The 12,180-nt window shown below is 30.2% G+C and overlaps 1 protein-coding gene across 3 annotated transcripts in view; it reads left to right on the top strand.

Annotated features, from left to right (window-relative positions):
* The window catches only part of LOC101887453 (teneurin-m), a 334,061-nt gene that overhangs the window by 164,033 nt on the left and 157,848 nt on the right, over positions 1-12,180 (top strand). Inside the window, exon 1 of one of the 3 annotated variants that reach the window (XM_059119394.1) lies at positions 7,538-7,605. The exons of the other annotated variants lie outside the window; for them this stretch is intronic. Within the exon in view, the coding sequence (XP_058975377.1) occupies positions 7,590-7,605 (16 nt within the window). The 5' untranslated portion in view covers positions 7,538-7,589. Of the gene's footprint in view, positions 1-7,537; positions 7,606-12,180 lie in introns of those variants that run through there. 3 annotated transcript variants of the gene reach the window in all.

Below are 12,180 nucleotides of genomic sequence, written 5' to 3'. Positions count from 1 at the left end.
AAAGAATAAAATGTGCTCCATTAAATTTTATTATGGGTTTCCTCCAACAAAAAATCCGAATCTCCCTTATATATTAATGATATACCAGTTGGAACTTCGGTATTTTGATTTTATAAATATTTGCAATCATTTATTGTAACCTGTTAAATATTGGCCGATTTTCTACCAAAGCGCTTCAGGTTAGGACATGGGTCTCAAAGAGAAAAATCAGCTCCATCTAATTTCACTATGGGTCTTCAAACACCAGAAAATCGAATCTTCACTATGTATTAAAGAAATATTACATGGAACTTTGGTATTTTAATTTGACTAATCTTGGATAATAAGTTTGATAAACTTTAAAATAGTGGCCGATTTCTACCAGAATTCTTGAGTTTGGACGATTTGTGTCAAAGAGAAAAATTATCTCCATCAAATTCCATTATGGGTCCCCGAACACAAGAAGTTAGTAGATCCTATAGATATGTCGAAACTATTGGTATAAAAATCGTTTAAAGTATGCATCCGCCCCAAATCTTGCCTTCCTTGAAATTTTCTTAAAAGAATGTATAAAATTGCTTATGTGTGAGTTCATCTCTTTGTGTGTGTGTTTGTGTCAAAAACACCTGTCATTATTTTTTTTTTCTTCATAAATTTTTCCCTTACAGACTTTTTAGTATTATTAAATTTTCTGTTTTGTTGTTTTCCTTTTGTCTGCATGTTGGGAGGGGTATTTTCCATCATCCTCTTCTTCTCAGTTGTCTTATGTGCAATGCAATATTGTATTATTCTCCGTTTACTTTCCTTATGTATATAGACATTGTAGATGTATGTGTGTGTGTATATGTGTTAGTGTTCATATCGACATAGTTATGATAGTTATGTACATAACTATGTAGATATTAAACATTTCGAGCAATTAAAGTTGAAACAAAAAAAAACAAGGCAAAGAAAATGGAAAACAAATGCTTTGGCTCTCCAGCATCTACTTGAGATGAGCAAAAGGAGATGCGAACGAAGAGATGCAAACTCATTTCGTTTTTGGAAATCTAGAACATGTTCCATTTATTGCAAGGTATTTTTTTTCTTAGAAAAAATGAATTTGAGATTGGTTTGAGGGAGGGTGGAGAGATAGGAAATTTTCTTTGGAAAATTAATGTTTTTAATTTATATTCTGGAGCTTGAAAAATTTAACGTACGCTTTCCAAACAAGCCATTAACAATTCCAAAACAAAACACAATATATATTTACATAAGTTGGCCTTTGTGTGTATGCTCCCCTCACCTACCCTCCCCCTCCACCGTTTTTTACATGTGTACGCACTTCATCAACGTTGAAAAATTAAAATGTCACCGTGACATTTGAGCAGCCAGCCGGCCAGCCAGGCATTTAGTCACTCTGTCTTCTGCTACTTGACAATGGGTTCCTTATCGACTGCTCATTAATTAACAACCTGCAGAGGTGGAGTTCCAGCATTTTTGTGTGTGTACGTGTGTGTGTGCGTTCTTCTTTTAAGTCTCTTTGAAAAAAAAAATACAACAACAAACCATTCACATAAAATGTTTTAAACTAATTACCAAAACGTTTGCTCACTTCTACTGCTCGGATTCCATTTGCTATGGATATTGAAGTCGACCTACCATAAAATTAGTTCACCCCACCGCCATTATCTAAATTAATTTGAATTTTCAAAATGTTTGATGTTCTGCTTGCTCTATGTATGGCCTATAAAATTTCCATATTTTATTAAAGTGCAAAGTGTTGACAATGTAACCTCCAGAAAATAGAAAACAAAATTAAGTAGAAGAATAAAAATAAATTAAATAAAAATAAAATAGAAAAATAAAATGCCCATAAAAATTCTAGAATTAGAAATTTATATGGACACACAGTGCCATGTACGTGTGCGGGAGTCATTGCTCCAAAACCATGAAAAAAAATGACAAAACTAAATATTTTATGGCTGGATTTTAATGAGAACCCCAAGAATCCAAGAGAAAGAAATACCTTAAAATTCAAACAGCACAACATATAAAATTCGAAATTGTGAAAGCTTTCTGTAGTCAATCTCTGTTTTATGGATATTTTCATTTACATTTTCAGAATAGAAAAAAATAAAAATTTCGAAAAAAAATCGAAAACATAAAACAATTTGTTGAAAATTCATTTTCAATGTTTTCATTTGTAGTTAAATAATCTAAGTGGCGATCATAAAATGCATAATAAAATCTAACTAATACACTTGGCATAATAAATTTCAATTTCTAGTAATAATCCCAAAGAATATGTCACCCGAAAAACAACATAAATTTTGAAAAAAGAATATCTCATAAATTTTGAAAAAAAAATCAAAACTGATATACCTTCAAAATCAACAACATAAATCAAATCAATTCTAAAGCATTCTTTGATTTTTGACAAAGATAAAATGCAAATATTTGCTGGATAATCGTAAAAAGTGAAAAAATATTTATTGCAAATTAAAGTCAATTTTATTACTTGCAAAGCTTAACAAATTCAGGTCATCAGAGATAAAATATTTTGAGCAGCCAATGCTATGGCGTATTTAATCTTCTAAAATGATTTTCAACATAAATCTTAAAATCAAATCATGGTGATAAGAGACATATTCAAATGCAAATAAATTACTAGAATTATTTTGGGAATTTCAAAAAAAAAAAAAAAAACAAAAAATTGAATTGAAATCCAAAATGATTTTCAATATAAATCTTAAAATCAAATCATGGCGATTAGAGAAATAAGAGATATATTTAAATGCGAATAAATTATTAGAATTATTTTGGGAATTTCAATAAAATTTTTATATTAAAATATAAGTGATTTGCTTTAAAAATTAAAAAAAAACGAATTTCCTCGAATTTCCAAAAAAGAAGATTTATACAAAAATTGATCTCGAAAACCAAGATAGAACAAATCGACAAAAAAATTGTGTTTTATTACCTCAATATTAAAACTGATATTTCTACAATAAATATTGGAATTTACGATTTATTTTCTTTGGAGCCACATAATGAAATTTTATGTAGATCATTTTTTTCTTGGGGACCAAAACTCTAAGTCAACAAGATCTCTTCAAAATTGGGCGTTACAAAAAAACGTATTAAAATTTTTTGTTTAAGTCTACTAAAACACTTATATTCCAATTAAAATTAAAATATAAATTAAATTTTTATAGGTGGCGATTTTTTGTATTCCAAGACTTATCATGAAATTTTATGGAGATTATTTTTTACTTTGACTCCAAGCCTCTAAAATGGCGTTTATTGGAAAAAATCGAACAGATAATGAAAAAAGTGCAATTTCGATCAAAAACACAATTTTTATTAATGGAATTTTGAAACAATTTTTTTTATCAATAAATATTAGCACTACCGATCTTTTGACTTTGGAGAACCATAATGGAATTTTGTATACATCATTTTTGTTTTGGAGATCAAATCTCTAAAATAACAAATAACGGTCGAAATTGGGTTATATTTAAAAAGTGGCCAAAATTATCGCTGCAATAAAATTCAAAATTCCCACTAATATATAAATGATATATATTGGGTATACCGATTTATTGTATTCTTCAATTTAAGGGAGATTTCTCTCTTTTTAATGACGTTTTTGGGAACAATTTAAACCAAATACCGAAAAAAGTGGAAATTCGACCAAAAACCACTTTTTCTGTTAATAAAATTTTTAAACTAATTTTATCCTTTATATATTAAAACTACATGTTCCTTGCCTTTGGAGGCATGTTTTGAAATATTGCCTAGATTATTTTTCTCTTTGGGATCAATCCCTTAAAATGGAAAATTCTGATAGAAATCGGAACCAATGTGAAAATCTACGAAAATAAACGCTTTATTGCAGTAAAATTGGAAATAGCCAATTTCTGACAGATGTTTCATAAGTATTTTGAATACAATCCTTTTTCTTGTTTTTGGAGACATATAGTAGAATTTGATGCAGATTATCTTTGCTCTTCAACCCTATGGCGATATGCGGAAAGATTTTGAAGAAATCGACCACTTTTCGGAAAAGTACCACAATTTTCTCATCATTTTTATAAAATTCAAAATACCCAAATTTCAATCGATGTTTGGTAGATATACGTTATAGGTACAGATTTTTGCTATTCGGCGATCCTAAACGAAATGTGCTGTAGATTATTTTTCTCTTTGATACCAAGTCTCTATATTAATTTTTTGGGGGAAATTTGACCCCAAAACTGAAAAGGCCAAAAAATAAATTTTTCCAACTTTTTAAATTTTTCAATTGACATTTAACCTTTATTTACAATATCTACCGATTTCTGGTCTTCGGCGACCCCTAGTGGAATTTGATGCAGATTATTTTTGCTCTTCAACCCTATGACGAAATGTGGAAAGATTTTAAAGAAATCTACCATTTTTTGGTAAAGTACCTATATTGTCTCATAATTTCCATACGATTCAAAATACCCAAATTTCAACTGATTTTAGGTAGATATACATTATAGCTACAGATTTTTGATCTTCGACGATCCCTAACGAAATTTGCTGTAGATTATTTTTCTCTTTGACACCAAGCCTCTATATTAATTTTTTTGGGGGAAATTTAGCTCCAACACTAAAAAGACCCAAAAATAGGTTTTTGTATTTTTCCATACGATTCAAAATACCCAAATTTCAACTGATTTTTGGTAGATATACATTATAGCTACAGATTTTTGCTCTTCGACGATCCCTAACGAAATTTGCTGTAGATTATTTTTCTCTTTGACACCAAGCTTCTATATTAATATTATGGGGGAAATTTAGCTCCAACACTAAAAAGACCCAAAAATAAGTTTTTGTATCTTCTTTAACTTTTCAATTGATATTTAACCGTAATTTACCATACCTACCGATTTTATGTGTTCAGCGACCCATAGTGAAATTTGATGGAGATGTTTTTTGTCATTTACTCCGATACCCCAATGTGAAAAGATTTTGTAGAAATCGTCCCTTTTTGGAAAAATACAAAAAGAAAATCACGTATTTTCCATTAAATTCAAAATACCCAAATTTCAAATTATTTTTGGATAATATGTGTTATAGCTACAGTTTTTTGCTGTTCGTTGACCCACAATTAAATTCGGTGTAGATTATTTTCTCCTTTGACACCAAGCCTCTATATCGAATTTTTGGGGGAAATTTAACCCAAGAACCAAAATTACCCAGAAATAAATATTTCCAACTTCTTCAACTTTTCAATAGACATTTAACCGTTTTATACCATACCTACCGATATCTGATGTTCGGTGACCCATAGTGAAATTTGATGGAGATCATTTTTTCCTTTGACACCAATCGTCTGACGTGAGTTTTTGGGGGAAATTTAACCCAAAAAAACAAAAAGACCCAAAAAATGATTCTTTTTCACCTTCCTTAAATTTTAAATCAAAATTTTTACTGTTATGCATTGTAGCTACCGATTTTTAATGTTCGACGAATTTTAGCAGAATTTGGAGGAGTTTATTTTTTCCCTTGGCACCACTCGCCTAAAATGAAGATTTCCGCACTTTTTTGAACCGGAAAGACCCAAAAACTGTTTTTTACCTATCGTGGAACTTTTTTAACCATTATATATCATAGCTGCCGATTTCTGGTGTTCAATGACCCCCAGTAGAATTTGGTGGAGAATATTTTTCCCTTTGACACCTCCCCTCTAAAATTAAGATTTCATTACTATTTCTTTTACATTTTAATATATCATTTTTTTCTTCTTCTTCTCTTTGCAGGTATGTTTTGAATTGTTCAATATTTTCCTGCACTTCCCCTCCCCAACATCACCAACTGAAATTCCATAGAATCAATAACCTGTAAGTTATTTACACACTTTACGAAAATATTTAGTTTAAAATTCTTAAAATAACACTTTTGCTGCTCTTGAAGAGCTCTTCCCCAAACTTTGCCTCTGATGGTCGTCTTCATGGTTTGTGGTTTCAATTTTACTCCTTTGCGTCCTGGTCCGGGTTCACAAAATTTCACCTCAATTTTGTGGTGGCGAGAATATGAAAACCACCTGGCATATATGGTTTCTTAAGTGCTTAAGCACTCAATTAGTTTTACAATCAAACGTAATTTTCGAGTCAAGACATTTGATATGGTCCTCGTCCGGAGTGAGTGCGGGAGTGTGTGTGTGTTTGTGCCAGGCAAAAATAAAGCAATGGCGAAAACAAAATTCCCCCCAAAAAAAAAATACAATTAAAATTTTCTAAAGACCGGAAGCCTTCGGAAGCAATACTTGAAATATGAAACGAGTCATACCACTTGGTGGCCATCTAAAGTGGATAAATTTTAAGTTACAAAAAATAAATAATCGAAAAAAAAATTCTTAATTAACGAGAAATTTCGTCTTATCAAATGTTTTTTTTTACGAAAAGAAAAAATTGGCTAAATTTATTTTTGTTCTGGCAAGAAAATGGCGTCTTATCAGTAGTTTGTTGTTGTTGTTTTTTAATTGCATTAATATATTGTTGTCTGGCTTTGTTTTGAAACAAGTGCCATGAGCGAGCTTACCGTTTCCGCTGAAAAATGATAAAAAAATAAATTAAACCGAGAAGAGAATTTTATAAAAATATTGAAGTCAGGGATTATTTTAATGGGTGCGGATACTTAAAATATTAAAAAAAAAAATTCAGATTATTTTTTCTTTTCTAAGTCGTTAGAAAAGGTCAAAAATATTTTTTAAAATATTATTTTAAATAAAATATTTTCAATTTTTTTTTAATTTTTCTAAGTTTTAATCTATTTTTTTTAATTTTTCTAAGTCGTTAGAAAAGGTCAAAACTATTTTTAAAAATATTTTTAAATAAAATATTTTCTATTTTTTTTCTAAGTTTGATTCTATTTTTTTTTTAATTTTTCTAAGTCGTTAGAAAAGGTCTAAAATATTTAAAAAATATTTTTTTAAATCAAATATTTTTTTATAATTTAAAATAAATTTTTATTGTTGCGGTTTATATTATTTTATTTTTTTTTCTGTCCCATTTATCTTCATTTTTATATTCAAATAGTTGTTGTAATTGCAATTGACTTTATTGACATTTGATTTGACATTTGTTGTCTTTGCAAAATAAATTTTATGTTGATAGATTTCGTATTCAAAACGACAGCAATAAAAAACAATTGATTTGTAAGCCGAGTGGAAATAAATAAATCTTGAAATTGTTTCAAGGCTAATTTTGAAGTAAAACAATGACGATAAGAAACGACAAAACCGATTTTTTTTATAAATTGTTGTTATTTTTGTTGAGATTAACACGCAATTAGTCATAGTTTTGAATTAGAAAAATATCACAATGAATTTATTTATTTATTTATTTTTTTTTTTTTTGGTTGGGGTGTTGAAATGTAAATTGTATTCACAAACTTTGAATGCACAACGAATTGATTTCATATTTAATTTTTTTTTGAACGGAAATTTCGATAAGAGTTCCGCTCCATATTTGCCCGGTTGTCTTAGATGCCTTATTTGAAATGGTTTTAGTTTTCAAAGTGATTTCTTTTTAAATGGTATTGCAATTTTTTTTCGAAAAATATTTAAACAAGTTCAAGAGCAACAATTCGACGAGACAATGAAAAGGAAACCAGGTAGGGGTCACAAAAGAAATATTTTTGATAAGAGCTAATGAAGCAGTACTCTATTAAGATAGGATATTCCAAATATTTAAAAAACAAAAAAAAATAGAAAATTAAAAAAAAATCTATAAAATTAAATAGAAAATAAAATAACCGAAAATAACCCAAAAATTCAATGGAACTCTTTTGCTTCCAAAATTTCATGCATCAATATTGTAGCTACAGGTTTCTTGTGTTCAAGGACCCATAGTCAAATTGGATGGTCTTTAATTTTCTCTTTGACATCTATTCTCTATAGTAAATAATTAAAAGAAATATACGCCAATTTTCGGAAGCTACCAAATTTATTTCCCAAATTGAGTAAAATTCAAAAGGTCCAAGTTCCTGTTCCTATTTTATTGATATATCTTAAAGCTTCAGATTTGTTGTGTGTGACGACCCATGGTGAAATTCGATGCAGATTATTTCCTCCTTTGACATCAAGACCCTAAATTGTCATATAGAGGGCGCCGTTGTATATTTTCGTAAAGAACACAAAATTCTTCTCAGAAATAATGTTTCTGGATTTTAGGCTCGGTATGCCTTTATTTATTGCAATTATTGATTTGTTTTCTTCATAGAGCTGCAATGAAATTCGCTGTAGATCATTTCCTCCCTTGACATTAAGTCTGTATATTGACTTATAGAGGGCGCATTTGCATATTTTCACAATTAACACAAAATTCTTCTCAGAAATATTATTTCTGGATTTTAGGCGGTACTCCTTGATATATTATAGTTACCGACTTATTTTCTTCAGAGAGTCATAATGAAATTCGATGTAGATCATTTCTTCTTTTAACATAAAGTCCCTAAATTTATGTGCGGAGGGCGCTGTTGCATGTTTTCGTAATTAAAACCAGATTTCTCTCAAAAAATGTTGTTCCTGAAATTAAGGCTCAATATACTTTTAAATATTAGATTTACCGACTTGCTTTCTTCAGGACGCTGTAATGAAATTCTGTGTAGATTATTTACTTCTTTGACATCAAACTCCTAACTTAAAGTTTAGGGTTTGTATTTGCATTATTTTACAATAAACACAGAATTCCCTCTTAAAAATTTGGTATTTTGTTTTTAGGTTTACTGCATCCGTATGTATAGGATCTACCCAATCTTTTTATTGCAAGACCTATAATAAAATTCGATGGAGATTATTTCCTTCTTTGGCATTAAGTTCATATCTTGAAGTATAGAGGGCGCTTTTGTGTGATTCTGAAAATAACAGAAAATATTACCTTAAAAATTATGTTCCGGCATTTAAGTTAAATAAATCCTTTTGTATCATATCTACAAATGACTTGTCTTTCTGGACCCATAATCAAATTTGATGTAGATTAATTCTTTTTCTGACATTGAGTACATAACATGACATATAGAGGGCGTAGTTGCATGGATTTGAAATACGCACGAATTTGATATTAAAAATTAAACTTTATTTAAATTGTGTAACTGTTACCTCTTTTGTACAAAATTCTCCAACGGAAATTTAATGTGGATTATTTCCCTCTTTAAAATAAAGTTCCAAAATCAAGGTATAGATGGCGCTTTTACCTTGTTTCGAAAGTGATACGAAAAATATCGTAAATACATGAGTATATAGTTAAATATCAGGGTTAAAACGTCTTTATGTATTGTACTATCGATTTCTCTATTTCAGAGACCCATAATGAAATTCGATGTAGATTATTTCCGCCCTTGACATAAAACAGCTAACTTGCAATATAGATGGCGCTTTTGTAATATGTTCAAATTGATACATAAATTCTATTAAATAAATGAGTTTTTGATTAGATATTAGGGGAAATACAACGTTACATATTGGAGCTATCGATTTTGGTTCTTCAGGGACTTCTAATGAAATTCGATGCTCATTATTTCTTCCATTGACAGAATGTGGCTAACTCGCGGTATAGATAGCGTATTTGCACAATTTCGAAATGCATACGAAATATTTGTAAGTAAATGAACTTTTGCTAATTGTTGGGTTAAATATACAGTTTTGTATTATAGCTATAGATTTCTGTTATTCCGGGACCCTGAATAAAATTCCATGCAGATCATTTCCTCTCTTGACATGAAGTAGCTAACTTGCAGTATAGATGGCGCTTTTGTATTATTTTGAAATGACAACGAAATGGCTCTTAAAATAATCAATTTATGCTTAATTATTTATATAAATATATCTTTATGTCTTATAGCTATCGATTTGCCTTCTTCAGAGACCCATTGTGAAATATTGTGTAGATTATTTCTTCTCTTGACATTGACCCTCTAATATGAAGTATAGATGGCGTTTTTGCATTATTTTGAAATTATCTGGAAATTTCTTCCTAAAATTTACATTTTCGGCAATTTAGCTTAAATGTTGGCTGTAATGATGTAAATTTGAATATATTGAAAGGTTAGGATTTCCAGTGAAGAAAATCATTGATGTAAAGCCCATAATTCCCATTCAGTTTGGCAATTGAATTCAATTATTCCAAAACTTTTATTCTGTGTTTTTTTTTTTTTTTTTTCATTTTATTCCAGCATCATCTTTTTGATCTGCATAATCCTTGACATTACCAACAAGAGTCATTAACAATATTTTTGAATTTTTCTACGATCCTTAACATTTTCCTATGAAGGAGAAAAAAAAAACTCGCACACACACACTCACATTCAATGCCTTTCAATTAAGAAACTGTAATCAAATTTGCATAAAATCCAGACAGTTTTAAAATATTCACCCCCGGTTTTTTTCATCTCGTCTTTTTTTTTTTTTTTTTTTTTTTTTTTTTTTTTTTTTTGTAGCAAAGGCTAGACCACCAGACAGCAAAACTCTAATCTTTAACAAATTAACGTTTGGAAAAAAGGATTTACCAAACAACAAAAAAAAAAGTTTTGTTTGGGCAAAAATTCATTCACTCACTACAAGGATAAAGTTTTTGAATATATATTCTATTTTTCAATTAAATAAAAAATTAACAAATTTTTTTCCAGGGGATTTTTTTTTTCATTTTCTTAAATTTAAATAAATTTTATATTTTTTGTTTAAAGCGTCTTGTGGAGAAAAATAACTTGTTTCCTTTCTTATTATCCTTCTTCTTTTTGTGATATATACCTTGGCCAATATGCATAGATAAATGTCTATCTACACTCAATCTTTCACTGACTGGCCTCTAGGGAATCGTGGTAGTTTGGCTGGCCAGTTTCGCAAAAAAAAAAAAAAAACGTTGGCTTTGAAAAAGAAGGCGGAGAGAAAAAAACAACAACTGAAAATCGCCAAGAACAAATGAAATGCTTGAATGGTTGCAAGCCTTGAACTGTTTGGCAGGAAAACACAAAAAAATGGACTGAAACGGCAGTGCAAAGTTAAGGGGAGCCAACCATTATTAATCATTGTTGAAAAACTAACTGACATGTTATTTTTTCAAAACAAAGCCAGGAGTGCGGTGGGGGTGGCTCTAGTTGGACCAAAGGGTTTTGTAGCATTTTAAACTTTTCCCCCACATTTTCACAAAACTTCCGTTTAGTTTGCACTAGAGTTTTCCGGTTTGTGCGTCCAAAGCTAAAAGGAAACTTTTATGGTTTGTACCCCCCCCAGCAACAAATCGAATATAGTTTTACCATTCGAAAATGGGGCAAGAGGGGAAGGGTGTGAGAGGGAGTGGTGTCAGGGTTTTTGTCTTCGTGCCAGCTAGCCTGGTTGCTGCCTGTCTATTTCTGGGAGTGTTATTTTGAGCTTCATTTACATATCGTTAAATTTTACTTATCAGTTCTTGGCAAAAACCAAAAATAGGAAAAAAAAACTTGGAGTCCTTACTTGTGTGTGCAAGTGCGTGCGGACTTTTTGGAACTTATGCAAAATTTTTTGATTTAAAACTAAGTTGCATACTCCTACCAAACACCAGACACCAAAACCGGGGGGAGCTGTGCTGGCATTGAAGTGTCTGCAGTGTTAAATTAAGTACTTTATTGATTTGAGGTTAGTATCCTCTTCTGGCTTCCTGCACTCCTTTTTTTTTGGGCGGGGGGAGAATGAGGCTTTGGACTGATGTCCTTTGCGAAACAGCCAAACTGTTTTAATTGCATTCAGCTCCTCCAGAAAAAAGGGGTTTATACAAATTTTTGTTATAATACGAAACAAGAAAAAACCCAACGAAGCTAAGGAAAAAATCCCATGATTAATGACTCTTAAACACATGCATACATACAGTGAGTGAGAGAGAGAAACAAGAGAGGAAGGGGGTGAATTGAGAAACACCAAGGATCAATAAAGTGGCCAGCAAAAAAAGAAAGTTTAAAAAACTGTAATTATTTAGCTAAATTTAATAAAGATTTGAGAATAATTGCAGGGGATTTCATAATAAGAGCATACTTTTGGGAGCTGTGAAAGATTTTTTACCGCCATAAATATTTGGAGAATATAAATATAAATTTTTAAGATATGTCCCATTAAAGAAAAAAAGTTAAAAAAATCTAATTATTTAGCTAAATTTAATAATGATTTGAGAATAATTGCAGGGGGATTTCAAAATTAGAGCATAGTTTTGGGAGCTGTGA

This window comes from Musca domestica, unplaced genomic scaffold, assembly GCF_030504385.1.
Source record: "Musca domestica strain aabys unplaced genomic scaffold, Musca_domestica.polishedcontigs.V.1.1 144, whole genome shotgun sequence".
NCBI lineage: Eukaryota > Metazoa > Arthropoda > Insecta > Diptera > Muscidae > Musca > Musca domestica.
Note: the sequence above shows the minus strand (reverse complement) of the source record. Positions and strands in the feature narration are given on the sequence as shown.